The 16,820-nt window shown below is 39.8% G+C and overlaps 1 protein-coding gene across 5 annotated transcripts in view; it reads right to left on the minus strand.

Annotated features, from left to right (window-relative positions):
- heatr5a (HEAT repeat containing 5A) overlaps positions 1 to 16,820 on the minus strand; it is a 79,547-nt gene that overhangs the window by 15,544 nt on the left and 47,183 nt on the right. For 4 of the 5 annotated variants that reach the window (XM_033027010.1, XM_033027013.1, XM_033027012.1 and 1 more), the window contains exons 21-28: positions 15,324 to 15,493; positions 13,733 to 13,759; positions 10,879 to 11,020; positions 9,389 to 9,568; positions 8,067 to 8,306; positions 6,715 to 6,896; positions 4,979 to 5,047; positions 3,906 to 4,085 (exon numbers count right to left, since the gene is read on the minus strand). In XM_033027010.1, the coding sequence (XP_032882901.1) occupies positions 3,906 to 4,085; positions 4,979 to 5,047; positions 6,715 to 6,896; positions 8,067 to 8,306; positions 9,389 to 9,568; positions 10,879 to 11,020; positions 13,733 to 13,759; positions 15,324 to 15,493 (1,190 nt within the window). The remainder of the gene's footprint in view (positions 1 to 3,905; positions 4,086 to 4,978; positions 5,048 to 6,714; positions 6,897 to 8,066; positions 8,307 to 9,388; positions 9,569 to 10,878; positions 11,021 to 13,732; positions 13,760 to 15,323; positions 15,494 to 16,820) is intronic. The other variant, XM_033027014.1, reaches the window with a different exon arrangement.

Below are 16,820 nucleotides of genomic sequence, written 5' to 3' on the forward strand. Positions count from 1 at the left end.
ACAGAATAAACTATTATCAGAATACTTAAAGATATTTTGTCAAAGAGTCATACATCGTGGAAACAGGCCCAGCAGCTCAACTTGCCCACACCGACCAACATGTCCCAACGACACTAGTCCCATCTGCCTGCATTTGGCCCATATCACTCTAACCCTATCCTGTCCCAGTACCTGTCTAAATGTTTCATAAACATTGCAATAGTAGCTGCCTCAACTACCTCCTCGGGCAACTTGTTCCAAATTACCACCACCCTTTGTGTAAAAAGGTTAGCCCTCAGGTTCCTATTAAATCTTCCCCCCCTCACCTTAAACCTATGTCCTCTGGTTCTAGATTCCCTTATTCTGTGCATTTACCCAATCTTTTCATCTCAAGATTTTGTACTCATTCTTGTATCCTATCCTATCCGTGTACCTGTCCTAAGCTATCCATGTACCAGTCCTATGCTATCAATGTACCCGCCCTATCCTAGCCGTGTACCTGTTCTCAACTGCCCTGTTGCAGTTTCTCCACCCTTCCTCCTCGACAGTTGATTATGTTTAAATATTAATGCCCATTTCCAGAATTAAGCTGAATTTACATTTCCAAAGCCAATTACTATGTTCAGTCTCGATTCCAGTGCCATTTTACCGTTATTAACACTATTAATAGATATTTTTATTACTTTATAGCAAATCGCTACCTAAAACTGATGATTTTTTCCTAGCTAAATACTGTTCTAATTATATTATTTGCCCAGTTCTTTAATTATTCCTATACCACCACCCAAATCATTCTAAAACCTTGATACTGAAACCAGGTCTTCTCACTTCTTTTGATCGCTTGTCATTTCTAACTCTTCATAAAGATCCACTTCCAAGATTTATGAGTAATGTTATGAAAGATCCTCTACAATAAGCTAAAAAGAGTGTTTTGTAAAACATGCTAACAACTGAAGCAGCTCTTGTATATGCATGAACTAATCAGATTAAGGCATAACATTGTAAGTAGGCTAATACATTTGCAAAATCCGTTCAACAAATCAAAGCAAATTTCAAATTTAATTATTCACAAATTCCACCAATTTCATATGGTTAAAATTCCACTCATGCATTGGGTTTCTTTTATACATTTATACAATGTTCACCCATTTATGTAATGAAAATGTACACGATTCAGGCGGCATTGATGAACCAGAACAGGACATCTTTCGTAATATCTAATGCATATTGTTGTCTGGAGTCCAAAAATACAATATTGTATCATTTCAGAGCAGAAAAAAAATAACTTTATTATTAGGCTAGTTAAGTTTTTCAAATATTGATGACAAACTTGCAATTAAAATTAAACAAATTTATCAATTTTAATAACACTAATAACAGATTACCAATAATTTACATATCATTTAAGGCAATGATACTAATTGTGTTCTAATTTTTTTAAATAATTTTAATGGCGGAGAAAGGGCCGATGGAGTTTAATCTAAGTAAGGTTACGTGTTGCACTTTGGGAGGTCAAATTTAGGGGGAAAATATACAATTAATTTCATGATCCGTTACAATCGTGATGTACAGAAATATTTTGGGATCCAAGTCCTGAAAATAGCAACACAACTAAACAGAGTGGAAAAGGTGGCATACGGTATGCTTGTTTTCATAGGTTGGTGCATTGAGTACTGAGTCACAAGGTGCTGTCTGCATGAAGTTTGTATGTTCTCCCTTTGGCCGCATAGGTTTTCTTCGGGTGCTCCAGCTTTCTCCCACTCCCAAAGATGTGCAGTTTCGTAGGTTAATTGGCTTCTTAAATTGTAAATAGTCCCTAGTGTGTAGGATAATGTTAGTGTATGGGGTGATCTCTGTTCAGCGCAGACTTGGTAGGCCGAAGGGCCTGCTTCCACGCTGTGTTTTAAAAGACTGAACACCAAATGGCTTAATTCTACTCCTAGGAATTATGAACATAAGGATATGCAGGGAATGGGAGAATATGGATTACGTGCAGGGAGACAAGAGTTGGTCTTGGCATCATGTTTGGCACAAACATTGTGGGCCGAAGGACCTGTTCTTGATTCTTGTTCTAATTTCAGGTTCATTATTTTTGAATTTTTTTTAACATACTTCAATGCTTCTGAATTTACAGACATTCAAAACATTCTTTCTGTTGAAAGTACATGAGTGCCCTCCATAAAGACCCATCATTTATTTATTTGCCTCTGTACTCCACAATTTGAGATTTGTAATAGAAAAAAAATCACCTGTGGTTAAAGTGCACATTGACAGATTTTATTAAAGGCCATTTTTATACATTTTGGTTTCACCATGTAGAAATTACAGCTGTGTTTATACATGGTCAAAATCAACATCATTAACAAGAAAGAGAGCACTGGTGAGCTTACTAATCGCAAAGGGACTGGCAGGTCAAGGAAGACCTCCACAGCTGATGACAGAAGAATTCACTCGATAATAAAGAAAAATCCCCAAACACCTCTCTGAAAGATCAGAAACACTCTTCAGGAGTCGGGTGTGGATTTGTCAATGACCTCTGTCCGCAGAAGACTTCATGAACAGAAATACAGAGGCTACACTGCAAGATGCAAACCACTGGTTAGCCGCAAAAATAGGATGGCCAGGTTACAGTTTGCCAAGAAGTACTTAAAAGAGCTACTGCAGTTCTGGAAAAAGGTCTTGTGGACAGATATGAAGATTAACTTATATCAGAGTGATGGCAAGAGTAAAGTATGGAGGAGAGAAGGAACTGCCCAAGATCCAAAGCATACCGCCTCACCTGTGAAACACGGTGGTGAGGGTGTTATGGCCTGGGCATGTATGGCTGCTGAAGGTACTGGCTCACTTATTTTCATTGATGATACAACTGCTGATGGTAGTAGCATAATGAATTCTGAAGTGTATAGACACATCCTTCTGCTCAGTTCAAACAAATGCCTCAAAACCCATTGGTCGGCGGTTCATTCTACAGCAAGACAATGATCCCAAACATACTGTTAAAGCACCAAAGTTCTTCAAGGCAAAAAAAAGGTCAATTCTTGAGTGGCCAAGTCAATCACTCGATCTGAACCCAATTGAGCATGCCTTTTATATGCTGAAGAGAAAACTGAAGGGGACTAGCCCCCAAAACAAGCATAAGCTAAAGATGGCTACAATACCGGTCTGGCAGAGCATCACCAGAGAAGACACCATGCAAATGGTGATGTCCATGAATCGCAGACTTCTAGCAGTCATTGCATGCAAAGGATATGCAACAAAATACTAAACATGACTACATTCATTTATATGACATTGCTGTGTCACAAACATTATGGTGCCCTGAAATGGGGGGCTATATAGAAACACTGCTGTAATTTCTACATGGTGGAACCAAAATTTATAAAAATGGCCTTTATTAAAATCTGACAATGTGCACTTTAACCACATGGGATTTTTCAATTACAAATGTCAAATTGTGGAGTACAAGCAAATAAATAAATAATGGGTCTTTGTCCCAAACATTATGAAGGGCACTGCAATAGTGAACCAAGATTGGCTCGACTTATCCCTACATCAAAATGATTTTTGTCTCTGTACTGTACACTGACAATGTCAATTAAAGTTGAATCTGAATCTGAATTTATACTGATTGTATTGGCGGGACCTATTCTGTAACTTTCCCACACATCGCTTACCTTGCCCTCATTTCCCACCCTACCATCTCCCTCAAAAAATGAGATTGACATCAATACAACATTATTCATGGTTTGGAGTGGCTTTAGGAAGGAAGTATTAACTTGGACACCCTGATAAGGACAGATCATTCAGTACCAAGCTGTCTAGGTCATCTTGAACTTCACCGTGAGTTTTTAGTAACATATATAATTGATAAGTTTTTCCATAACCAGGCTAAATTAAAGTGCTTCTTGGTACTAAATGACGCATACCTCTGCCCACGCTTTAAGAACAGCTACAATCTCCATGGTTGAGGTACTTTCATTGTAGAGCTGATTCAGTGCTTCCTTGCCAGCTTGTACTTTAGTCAAGGATGTTGCTAGCAGCTGATGAACTCTTCGAAGATCATTTAGGTCACTCACAACTCCACTTCCAATCCAGGCGCTGCAAACCTAATGGAGAATTTAAGAGAAAAAGTCTTAAATTTAAACAAATTGTTTCACTTTTTAAAACAAATTCAATAGACCACACATTGAATACCAATTTGTTAATCATTCGTGGCTGAAAAGAGGCACTGTCTGACAGCGATTTATTTCAAAACATCCCACATTTACACATTATATCAGCCAAGTGCTGCTGACTTACTCCAGCATATTGTGTCTATCTTATGCATGTTCCCGTGCTCAGTTCAATTTTATTTTTGAATTTTTGATCTATGGATAAATGTGGTTCAACAATTACTTCTCAATTTAACTTGGGACTATGCTGAATCTATTCACATACATAGGTATTTGACAGGTGTGGGTCTATAATCAGCAATTGAATAGGGTCTCTCTATATTGCCAGATCATAAGGGCAGTGAGGCAAAATGCAGAAACTGTTGAGGATTACGTAGCACAGCACAGATCTGGAAGATACAAGAACCTCCAAGTCTAAAAATATGACGGTACACAAAAATGCTGGATAAACTCAGCGGGTGCAGCAGCATCTATGGAGCGAAGGAGATAAGCAACGTTTCGGGCCGAAACCCTTCTTCCTGAGGGATTAAAAATATGACGGTTTGACCACCTGACCATTTGAGAGACATACCAAAATAATTTAAGCAGCTTTCCCAACAATGGCCAAATAATACATCGAGATGACAAGTCATGCCCTGTTGAAATTTAATCGCAGCAGGAAATATATGAAGTACACCACAATGATAAGATTACATGATGCACTAAGATCAAGTTTTCCCCTGGACTATATAAAGATTTTAGAAAGATGATATGACATAACCATTACATACAAGTCACTTGATCAGAGGTGAGGAGATGACTTAACAGTAAACAAGTGAAGCACTTACTTGGCATGCCTTGGCAGTAACATCAGGCGGTGTGTCAGGGGTGAAAGCAGGCCTCAGTGCTGCTCCAACCTGCAAGCCAAATTAGAAGGGCATGACCATATTTCCTTTCTATTGAAAAGCAATAAAATTAATTACAACTCAAATACATTTGAAGGGAGAAGCCAGCCCCTGCTTGTCACCCAAGGACCAGAGAATGGAGGAAGCCGGCAACGGCAGATGCAAGAGCCGGTGACAGTGAACCGGGGTCTTATCTTCCGTGCCCACAAGGTCGGCTGCGGGAGGCGCCCCTAGGGCACAAAGGCTGAAGGTGACTGGGCAAAGAGAGGGACAACGGTTTGCTGGACGATCCGGATGGAGATGACGGCTGGATCCCCTGCAGCAGCCTGGGGCTCGTCTGGATTGGGCAATGCTCCAGAACACAGACTGGACTTTGAAAATCTGGCAACTCTTGTATGCACCAGGTGGTGTACATGGCAGCTTTGCCAACAGTCGGTCTCGTCTTGTTCTTATTTTTGCTGTTTTGATCAGTGTTTACTTGTATGTTTTTTGTGTACGTTTAGTTCTTGTATTATGTGGGTGTGTGGGGGGGGGGGGGGGGGGGAACATCTCCGTCTGCACTGCAGCTTTAATATCGTGGAGCTGGTGCTTTGGTCGCCCCGACTGCGGAAGTTTCAATTGCCCCAACCGCAGGAGAAAAGGAGGAAAGAAGGCATAAATGATTTGCCTTCCGTCACGGTGGGGAATGTGAGGTCGCAGAAAAAACAAGATGGACGTGCTGCCTGCACCGTGAGGACTCTGTGGGAGTGCCGTGAGTGCAGTGATCTCGGTGTTTTGCGGGGACATGGCTCCATGAGGACATCCCGGAGTCTAGTGTGTGTGTGGACGGCTTTCTGACTGTTCGGGCGGACAGGGACTGCAGAGTGACAGCGGTCGGAACAACTCTGGTCACATCACTGTGAAAGAGTGTGCCTGTGGCCCAGACATTGAACTGATGGCTATGGGTCTTTGCTTATGCTGTGTGCCCTGGGGATTCTCACACGCCATAGTGGTGGCTGTTTAAGTCTATGTTTAATTTGTATGTGGTTATGTTGCTTTTTTGTATGACTGTTGGCAAATCAAATTCCTTGCATGTTTACATACTTGGCTAATAAATTAATTCCAATGCTATAATCAGTAGACTATTTTTATGCTTTTTCTACTAATCAAGGATTATGCTTAGCTATGGTAATACTTTACTGAACTGTTTGCAAAAAAAGAATTACATTGTACATATGTACATGTGACAATAAAGAACCATTGACCAGGCAAATTAATTCCAATGTTTACACCGCTGTGATCGCACAAAGAATCAATGGATTATCTTCTCAAGACGATCAGATGAACAGATGGCACAATATGGGTGGCACAGTGGCACAGCAGTAGAGTTGCTGCCTTACAGTGCCATGGTTCAATCTTGACTATGGGTGCTGTTTGTATGGAGCTTGTACATTCTCCCTGTGACCGAGTGGGTTTTCTCCAGGTGCTCCGGCTTCCTCCCACACTTCAAAGATGTGCAGTTTTGTACGTTAATTGGCTTCTGCAAAATTGTAAATTATCCTAGTGTGTAGGATAATGCTAGTGTATGGGGTGATCGTTGGTTGGTACAGACCTGGTGAGCCAAAGGGCCTGCTTCAGCGCTGTCTCTAAAGTCTAAAGTAAAGTAGGTGCAATTTATGGTGAAGTACTTTCTTACTTACATTTGCTTGATATTGTTCGAGGATCACATGACCAGGAAACTCTGGCTCAGGGACATGCGCAAACTTCCTGATGATGATCAGTAACATTTCAAGGCCAGACAATCGCAATGCATTACTGTGATCCGTGGCAGCCATGAAAGCCACGCGAATTAAATCCGCAAGATGCACCACTAAGAAATCACCTGCAAAATAAACGTTAAAAACTGTGAGCTTTTTAAGACCTGTCCAGGTGAACCCTATCTACTTTCATGTTAAAATAACGATAGGCACTATATCCCAGAATAAGCTTTGAGTATAGATGTTGGGAGGTCACGTTGCAGTTATATAAGATGTTAGTGAGGCCACATTTAGAGTTGTGTTCAGTTTTGAGCACCATATTATAGAAAAGATGTTGCCAAGCTGGAAAGGGTGCAGAGAAGATTTACGAGGATGTTGTCAGGACTTGAGGGCCTGAGCTATAGGGAGAGGTTGAGAAGGCTAGGACTCTATTCTTTGGAGCGCAGCAGGGTGAGGAATGATCTCGTAGAGGTGTACAAAATCATGAGAGGAATAGATCGGGTAAACGCAGTCTCTTGCCCAGTGGAGGGGAATCGAGAACCAGAGGATGTAGGCTCAAGGTGAGGGGGGGGAGATTTAATAGGAACCCGAGGAGCAACCTTTTTGTTTACACAAAGGCTGATGGGTGTATGGACCAAGCAACCGGAGGTGGTAGTTAAAGCAGGTACCATCAAAGATCCTATAGTGGAGCAAGATAGACCACTCCTTCTAAATTCAATGGGCTGACGTGTTGTACGCAACGGAGCGGAACGTGGGCCTTTTTTTCATCCATTTCTGTAACCCGACCCGACCCGACTCGCAGTGTAATCAACGTTGCGGGGGAACAGTTTGTGTTAATAAATTATAATTCTGAAAATGAGGAGAAGATTTTTACCAAATAACATTTATTTTTACGAGGATGTTTCCGTAACCGGCTTCCGTCTCCGCACTAGTATCTTTGCTCCGCTATGGGATCTTTGGTGCGGAGACGGAAGCCGGTTACGGAAATGGGGCCGAAAATTACCCATGAATCTGCCCATGACCGTACTACGTCTTTTTCGTCGAGTGATCTATCTTGCTTGCTATAGGATCTTTGGGTACCATCACGACGTTTAGGAAACATTTAGACAGGTACATGGATAGGACAGGTTTAGAGGGATTTGCACCAAATGCAGGCAGGTGAGACAAGTATAGATGGGGCATGTTGGTTGGTATGGGCAAGTTGGGCTGAAGGGTCTATTTCATGCCTTATGACTGCGCTGCACCTTCTTTCCACCCATCAGAGACTGAATGTTTCAGCTCCCTCAGTCACTTACTCAGAGTGCGCTTTATCTTCCTTTCCTGAGTTACAGCCATATCTAAAGGAGTAGCATCAATCTTCTCGCACTGGGTGATAATTCGACATACACATTCTGCTGCAAATACCCTGGTCGGCCAGCGTGGTGGAATCGCTGGTCGGAACTGGTCATCTTTGTTGGTAGTGAATATAGTTTCATCATCTCCCCTTTCATCCTCCTCTTCCTGAGTCGTGTCTACTGGACGGTTGGTGGTGAAGTCTGAGAGAGAGATGAACAGATTTTAGAAACGTTTTAAAGAAATACTTTATCATTAATTGATAAGTAAAAATAAATTATTGCAGCAAATAAGAGAAAAGATAGTTAACAGTTAAATCTGAAGTGATTTACATATCATCATTTGAAATATTTTAACACAAATGTTGATGTTACAGACAAAGTTAACTTTCAAATGGAGCTCTCAAATTCAAATGACCCGAGAGCTGAAAATTGAGATCAGATACCTTCACCATGAGAAAGCAAAATTTGGAAAATCATTCATGCTTTTCCTAATCTTAACTGGTTGGTGCAAATCTGCATGGCATGACATTGAGAGGCATGGTCTAGTGTAAAATTAAATCAAATAGATGACAGTGGCCAATATAAACTCGATGCAAGCCCAAATACCCATGTTTATTCTGACTTTTTAAAGAACATCACAAATTAAAACATACTAGTGAATCATTAAAAACAAATCATCCTGATGTGGATGTACTAAGCTTGGCCAACATGACAAGGCACGACTTGAAGCTAGATCCTTTGACAGTATATGTGTATCTAAGCAAATTCCAAGCAGCCTTGCAGGGCCCTGTGGGCCTTGGGTTGTGTAGCCAGGCCAGGCAGCCAATGCACTGCGGTAAGTACCAATTTCTCCTCATCTAAGCAAATGTAGCAGAAATGAAGGAATATAAAATACCATTTTCAAGTATTTAGACCTTACTTTAAAGAAACAGCGCAGAAGCAGGCCCTCAGCACACAGAGTCCGTGCCGACCAGCGATCACCCCGTGCACTTACACCATCCTACACGCTAGGGCCAGTTTACATTTTTTTTTACCAAAGCCAATTAACCTATAATCCTGCACGTCTTTGGAGTGTGGACGGAAACTGGAACACCCACGTGGTCACAGGGAGTACGTAAAAACTCCATATAGGCAGCACCCAGTCAGGATCGAACCTAGGCCTCTGGCGCTGTAAGACAGCAACTCTACCACTGCGCTACTGTGTTGCCCAAAGGAAAATGATTCAAAGGTCCAATATTTGACGAAGAACAATGAAATTTCACATATTTAAAAGTTGAACTCACCAGCTGAGGCAGATAAAACATCTTTGCACAACTTTAACCAATGACTAAGCTTTTCAACTGCCGTGGATGATAGGATATGACTTAAAGTTTCACGAATATCTAGACGAAGTTGTTGGTCCGATTCCCTATCCAGTAAGCTGAAGAGGGCTCCTTCCAGGCCAATTTCACTTATATTTACATCTGAAAGTAAAGTTGAATTTTAGTTTTCCAAAGATCAACATTAAAATAAGTGGATCTTCCTGATGGCTTATTTTCATGCTTTCTTTGCTAAAATATCACTACATTTAAAAGGCTAACCAGGGTTATCTGGCTTATGCAAAAAAAGAGGAATTACGTTTCTTTGATAATCTAACAAAATACTAAAATAATTAATTCTGTCAATTTATTGCCACCCAAATTTTGATACAAAATTGTTACATTTCAATCAGAAACTTCCAGTAATGCCAAGACAGAATATGCTGTGACTGAAGTACCATTGCACCGCTTGGAATTTAGATTGTAAACAAAATGGAAAAGATCGATTTAGTAGAACATTACCTCAATTATATATTACAATACAAATTCTTAGCATTACCAATTTTCTCTCCTGCAACAACTACTCAAAACATTTATCAAAATTCCTTTCCAACAAGAACAGATGATAAAGAACGTTGATGTACAGAGGGATCTTGGGGTCCAAGTTCACAACTCCCTGACAATGGCACCGCAAGTAGATAGTGTGGTGAAAGCGGCATATGGTATGCTTGCTTTCATAGATCAGGGTATCGAGTACAAGAGTCAGCAAGTCATGATTCAGTTTTATAAGGCTTTGGTTAGATCGTGTTTGGAATATTGTGTGCAGTTCTAGTCGCTCCATTACAGGAAGGCTTTGGATAGGGTGCAAAGGAGGTTTATCCGAATGATGCCGGGATTAAGTGGATAAACTACACGGAACGGTTGCAAAGACTTGGATTGTGTTCCCTGAAACGCTGAAGATTGCAGGGAGACGTGATAGAAGTATATAAAATTATGAGATGCATAAATAGGGTAGACAGTTAGAACCTTTTACCCGGGATGGAAATATCAAATACTAGAGGGCAAGAGGGGAACATTTTAAAAGAAATGTGAGGGGCACAAAGGGTAGTGTGTGCCTGGAACATGCTGCCAGGGTGGCGGGGAAGGCAGATGCAATAATGATATTTAAGAGACTTTTAAATAGGAACATGGATATGCAGGGAATAGAGAGATAAGGATTATGTGCAGGCAGATAAGAGTTATTCTTGGTATTATGTCTGGCACAGACATTGTGGGTCGAAGAGCTGTTGTACTGGTCTACATTTAAAACAAGCTTTATTGCTTCCAGTGCTAAAATTAACTCATGATTATCCCAGGTACTTAAAAAAAGATTTGATTCGTGCAAGTCACTTACAAAATTAATTTTAAACGATTCTTGTGTGCTTGACTGCACATTGGGAGCATAATGTATGTTGAGACCAGATTAAATAACTTACCAAGCTTACAACCTCCTTTATTGGGTTCTTTGTCAAGAACCATGGCATATTCCAGCACCTCAGCGGCTTCCTTCTGTACAAGCTGCCGTAGGCACGCAATCACAGCACGTCTTAACAACAGGTGTGAACTGCAAAGATTTACCTAAAAGAGAAAAAAGTCCTCCGCCATATGAACTGTCAGACATGGGCACGAATAATTGCAATCTCTGACACACAAGAAATAAAATGCAGCACTGCATTTGGATACATTTGTTTAAGACTTGTCATGACCATCACCACTAATATAACATCCTATCCACATGCGGGTAACATTAAGACACCTACCCATAATATGAAAACGGATCTATCATACTGAAGTAAAATCAGAACTCCTGATAAGAACACTTCATTGAGATCTATTCATAATTCTGACCAGACTGAAAACATTTTTTTTTCCTACATCAGACTTACCACAAATCCTCCTATCTATTATGATTTTGGCTACAAGTCATTCATAATGCCACTGAAATTTCCTCACGTGTTTGAAATTAAATCAGATTTAATTTCAGAAATATGTTGCAGCATTCTTTCACTGTTTAGTTTTAATTATTCAACTTGAAAGTCTTCTTAAATACAAGGCATACGTAAAAGTAATTGTCTTCAGCTGTAGGAAGAGATTGTTACACAAATGAATGCAATAATTTTATTTATTGGAGGAGTCCTTTGGATACCATCAGCAAGAGCCCTCAGAAGTTGGATGGGGTTATGTGTGTTTATAAATTAAGTAACTGCTAATGCATTTTCAGTCAGCCCATCGTGTCACAATGCTGGTTCGCCAAATGCCATATACCCAGGACACCAAGCTGTTGTATGGCTCACCTTCCTAAAGTAGGAAGAGTTTTACAAAATCTCACATTTGCTGAAAACATGGATTGTTATATTATGCTTGTACTTTGAGTATAAACATCTAGGCATACTGTTGTATGTGCATTCACTGATATGGAAGTGCAGGGTGAATTTGCAAAGAGGAGCAAAACAAGGTCAGACATCTATAGAAGACAAAATGCTGGAATATTTTCAGTCCAGACAGCATATCTGGAGAACAAGGATTGAAAATGTTTTGGGTCGGGATCCTTCTTCAAACTCAATCTATGGAACTGCATCTTAGTATCAACTGAGAATCTACCCTCAACAATAACCAGTGCAAAACCATTGCACTATGGTTTTCCAGCTCAAGATCATTTAGCAGTACATTCCTAACTTTATTTCGAGTTAATAGGATTATTCCATAGCACTGTTATGGATGGAAGCCGGCAATTTTCAGAAATCATCCCAAAATATTTTCTAACCTGTCACAAATATGTAATGTGAACAATTTTTAACTTACCCTATTCACAAAATAGGTATGGGTGTGGGAGTGGAAAGGATGCCCCTCAATTTTAATAATTGTGAACTTACCAACTATCTACAGACGACCAAAAATTAGACCAGCAAAAAAAAAAAACCGTAAGTTCAGTCAACATGAAAACAATTTTGATAAACAAAAGATTCACAAAAGCTAAATTACATTGAGTGGCGAAAAAGGTGGAAGTCTCCACAGACTTTTCACCCGACAAGTATAAAGATGAAGACTCTGAAATCTACACCGATGCCAAGGTGGAGAACACCACCACTTTGAAAAGCTATGTTCTAATTATTCAATGCATTGTGTTCTAATTGTTCACATCTACAGATTCCAACTTCACCCTCCTGCAGTCATTACAAATGATGTAGGACATGCTGAAACAAATCAAATTTAATCATTTGGACCAAAGTAATGAGGGAATGTCGCAAACAGCTTGCAGGCACTGTGGACGAATAGAGAAACGGCGTAATATTTTAAGCCAAAGTCCTCAGAACTGGTAAAACAGGTTTGAGGTTGAGAGTTTATATGCATGCTTTGGGAGATGGGGATAAGTGATGGGAAGTTTTTACAGGTTTTATTTCAAGTACCGTATTTAACACTGTTAAAAGAGTACTTTCATTCATCCTAGGCTATACAAAAGGACACCCAGTTAGGTCCACAAAACAATTGAAGTGCTACAATGAATGAATGAACTGATTGGGAACGTGCATTAACATGCAAGTAGTCCAATTTACATGCTACAAGTTAAAACCTTATCATTTCAATGAGCAGTCATTCATTTTGAGATTGTTAAATAATACAATTTTGTAAACTTAAACAGCTAAATTAAAATCATTTTTTTGACAAACAGGTTAATGCATACAAGTTTGACTTTGTACTTACCTACAATGAGAAATAAATGCTGACAGTTAACTACCAAGCACAAACAAACAGGCAAATGTTAACAGTGGTGAATTGTAGGCATGTGTTGCCATTCATTGCCTTCAGCCTAACTATTACCCACTGTGGAAGCCAGCAGTACACATTACAAGATGACAGTATCTAAACCAATGAGAGCATGAGGAAAACCTGTGAAAAGCTTTGTCATCACAAATAAAGGGTTTTGAGGAACTTTTTGCACAATCAAGCAAATAATTTTAAAAAAGCCAAACCATTTGCAGCATTAATCTGCAGTGATTATTGCCATCTTTACACAGACTACGAGTGTAAATAACACTGGTCAAAATGAAGTACGTTAGAAAAGTCAAATATAGCAAGAGCCAAGGGTTTAAAATCAGTAGGCAGGTTATGTCACACAAGTGTATTTGTATCGGGTTTGCATGCCTAGCAAAGTTATTGTTAGATTAATTAAAGGCAGAGCTCAAAACAAACCAATATTAAAAGGTATTCAAACATATCAAACTGACATTTGCTTGTGGGGGTGGTGGTGACGGGACATGGCAAGTGGGTGTAATGAGGGAGGCAACCTACCCAAACAGATTTATCCAATAAGATTTCCTGCACAAAAGAAACGACAGACCCGTCACAACAATACTGGTTATATTTGCTCAAGAAATGGAAACAATGATACAATTCGTTATAATTCTAGCAACAATTAACATGTTATGCTCCACTAGTCACGGGCTGCATGTTATCATCATGAAAAAATCCCAAATTAGATCTGAATGAGGAATTCTTCATGCCCAGATTTCTTGATATATCCTTGCAACTTAATCCATTTAAACACAAACCAGCATTTCATTTAAATTCATTTTACAGGGCATAAAATGAATGCCCATCTTAGGGTGGTGATGAACCTTCTTCCTGAACTGCTAGTAACGCTCCTCCCACTATGTTTTTGAAACCCAGTGACAATGAAGGATTGGCAACATATTTCCGAGACAGAATGCAGACAAAAGTGCTGGAGAAACTCAGCGGGTGCAGCAGCTTCTATGGAGCGAAGGAAATAGGCAACGTTTCGGGCCAAAACCCTGAGCAGGTGGAGGCAAGCCTGCATATGATGGCATTCCAAGTATATTTGCAACCCTTCTTGATCCAAGAGATCATGGGTTTATGAAGTATGTGTAGGAAGGAATTGCAGAAGGTTGTTTTATACTGAAGACAGACACAAAATGCTGGAGTAATCAGTGGGTCAGGCAGCATCTCTGGAGTAAAGGACTTGGTCACCTATTGCTGCCTGACCCACTGAGTTTCTCCAGTATTTTGTGTCTATCAATGGCTCTATGAGGGGCTATTCCAGTGGCCTCGGCATGCATTTTGTGGGTGGAAGAAATGCCAGCCACAGTGCGCTAGAGGTAGAAGTAATGTCAAACAAATGTTTAGTCCTGGATGGTATCAAATTACTCGAGTCATGCTACATACAACAAAACTTCTGAGTTTTACTCTGATCTACTGGTAATAGAAGCGTCAATCTCTCGATTACTCGCTAATTTATTATTCGGCATTTATATTGCCAGGAATTGCAACTTGGCCAGCTAGCACTTCAATTTTTAATACACCATGCTGATCCCAACAGGTGTCTATGTATTGCTAAATGAACCAACATTGATTCTGTGGCATGACAGTAATGGTCAGGCAAGAGTAATGTTGGGCCATGAGTTTTTAGATTGCAATTGAAAACTATTCTTCCGCAGTTGCTGGTAGACCAGTCTGTTTAATGGATACCCAGTTCTGTTTGGAATCTATCATGGTGCTGTGAAGTACCATGGTGAAGATGGGATTTTGTGGTTGGTGTGTCCTTGTGCATATGGTAAAATTCACAAAATAGATCTTAAAAATGTTTACAAAATACTATCACATCATGCTTTGAATAAATACCATCAGTTATCCATAGTTTATTTGCATTCTGCAGACTTTAATCAGGGACCCCATATCTGGTTAGTCCACATTGAAACTGAAATGTAAATGTTCTGCATTATTTTTGTAGCAAGCTCTTTTGATATAAATGATTGCAGGAAAGAGTACAATAGAGTTTTGATTTATGGCTAGCATATTTTCACATACTGTAGCTTGCAGCCACCCAAATTTAAATTAAACTACAATATCAACATGGCATACTTACACACAGACTGGGGACAAGGCTGGAAAGGTTGACGTGACGTGGAGCAAACATATGCAACTGCTGGAGGCAGGAGATGGCTTGTGTCTGTACAAGACAGTCAGGGTTGTCCTGCATCACCGCACAGCCAACTAGGCAGCAGGTTCTTAACAAGGGGACAGCTTTGCTGTTGCCTAGGAATTAAATAGGCAAACATTTTAATTTCAAACTACGTTTACATTAAAAAAAGAACAGTAGAACACAAGCACAGCCCATAATGCCCGTGCCGAACATGTCAAAACCATCACTTATCTACCTGCATATAACCCATATCTCTCCATTCCCTACCTCCAGTTTTTTTTTAGTAATTAATGTAGTGAACAAAAATATAATACTCAGTTTACAATGCCAATATTTATTTTACAGTATTGACTCTCAACATCATCTCTTTTGATTTTAGTGCCACTTCAGTTTTGAAATTGCTTGTCTAAAAACCAGTTCAGATAAGCAGCAACTTTCTCCAGTTAAATACTGTCCAGACAAAGTGTAAAACCAAGGAACTACAGATGCTGGTTTACAAAGAAAGACACAAAGGGCTGGAGTAACTCAGCAGGTCAAGCAGTATTCCTGGAGAACATGGATAGATGATGTTTCGGGTCCTGAATTACTCCAGTACTAATGTGATTATTTCAGGTATCCATCAGAAAGTTTATTTTCTCACCATTGATTCCATACCTCGCTCTGAGACTGTCCAAAACTAAATTAGATTGCTTGCAACCTTGGTGCTATTTCTGACCACTTTTCTGTGCCATGACTAAGACCACACTTTTCCCCTCCCATGGCATCTTCCAACTCTTCACCTGCACCAGATCATCCAATGCCAAAATCTTCATCCATGTCTTTATTAATTCTGGTTCCTTACCTCATCAGCTTCCGATCTTCTCTCAAATACAAAATTATGCTCTTCTTAAATTCAGTTACCAACATTTAGTTAACTTGTTCACAAGTATGTCAGGTCTTGCTGACCAACAATGGTTCCTGTATGCACTGTAAATATATTTATTTATTGCTCATATTCTATGTCGCTCTTCTAGGGAGATGCTAACTGCATTTTGTTGTCTCTGTACTGTACACTGCACAATGACAATAAAGTTTGAATCTGAATCTGAAACTGAATCCTGTTCAAAGAACGCCTGAGATTTTAAATCGTAACACTTGATGAAAATTTTCTTTTTGACCATGCCATTGCAATCTCTTCCTTTTCTACAACTCTGCAACCTACTAATTGTGGTCTCTGGCATATCTTCAAATTTAATAGCTCTAACAATAGCCTCAATGTTTTCATTTGCCTAGGCCTATCCTCAGGACTTATTTTCTTCAGCCTCATGCCCTCTCTACCCATTTCCTCATTTGAGATGCACCTTAACACCTACCTTTTTGACCAAGTTTTTGATGAAGTGTGATGATTCTTCTTGTGGCTTGGTATCAGATTCTTTCAACTTTTGTGTTTGATAAGCAGCA

Source organism: Amblyraja radiata, chromosome 9, assembly GCF_010909765.2.
Source record: "Amblyraja radiata isolate CabotCenter1 chromosome 9, sAmbRad1.1.pri, whole genome shotgun sequence".
Lineage (NCBI taxonomy): Eukaryota > Metazoa > Chordata > Chondrichthyes > Rajiformes > Rajidae > Amblyraja > Amblyraja radiata.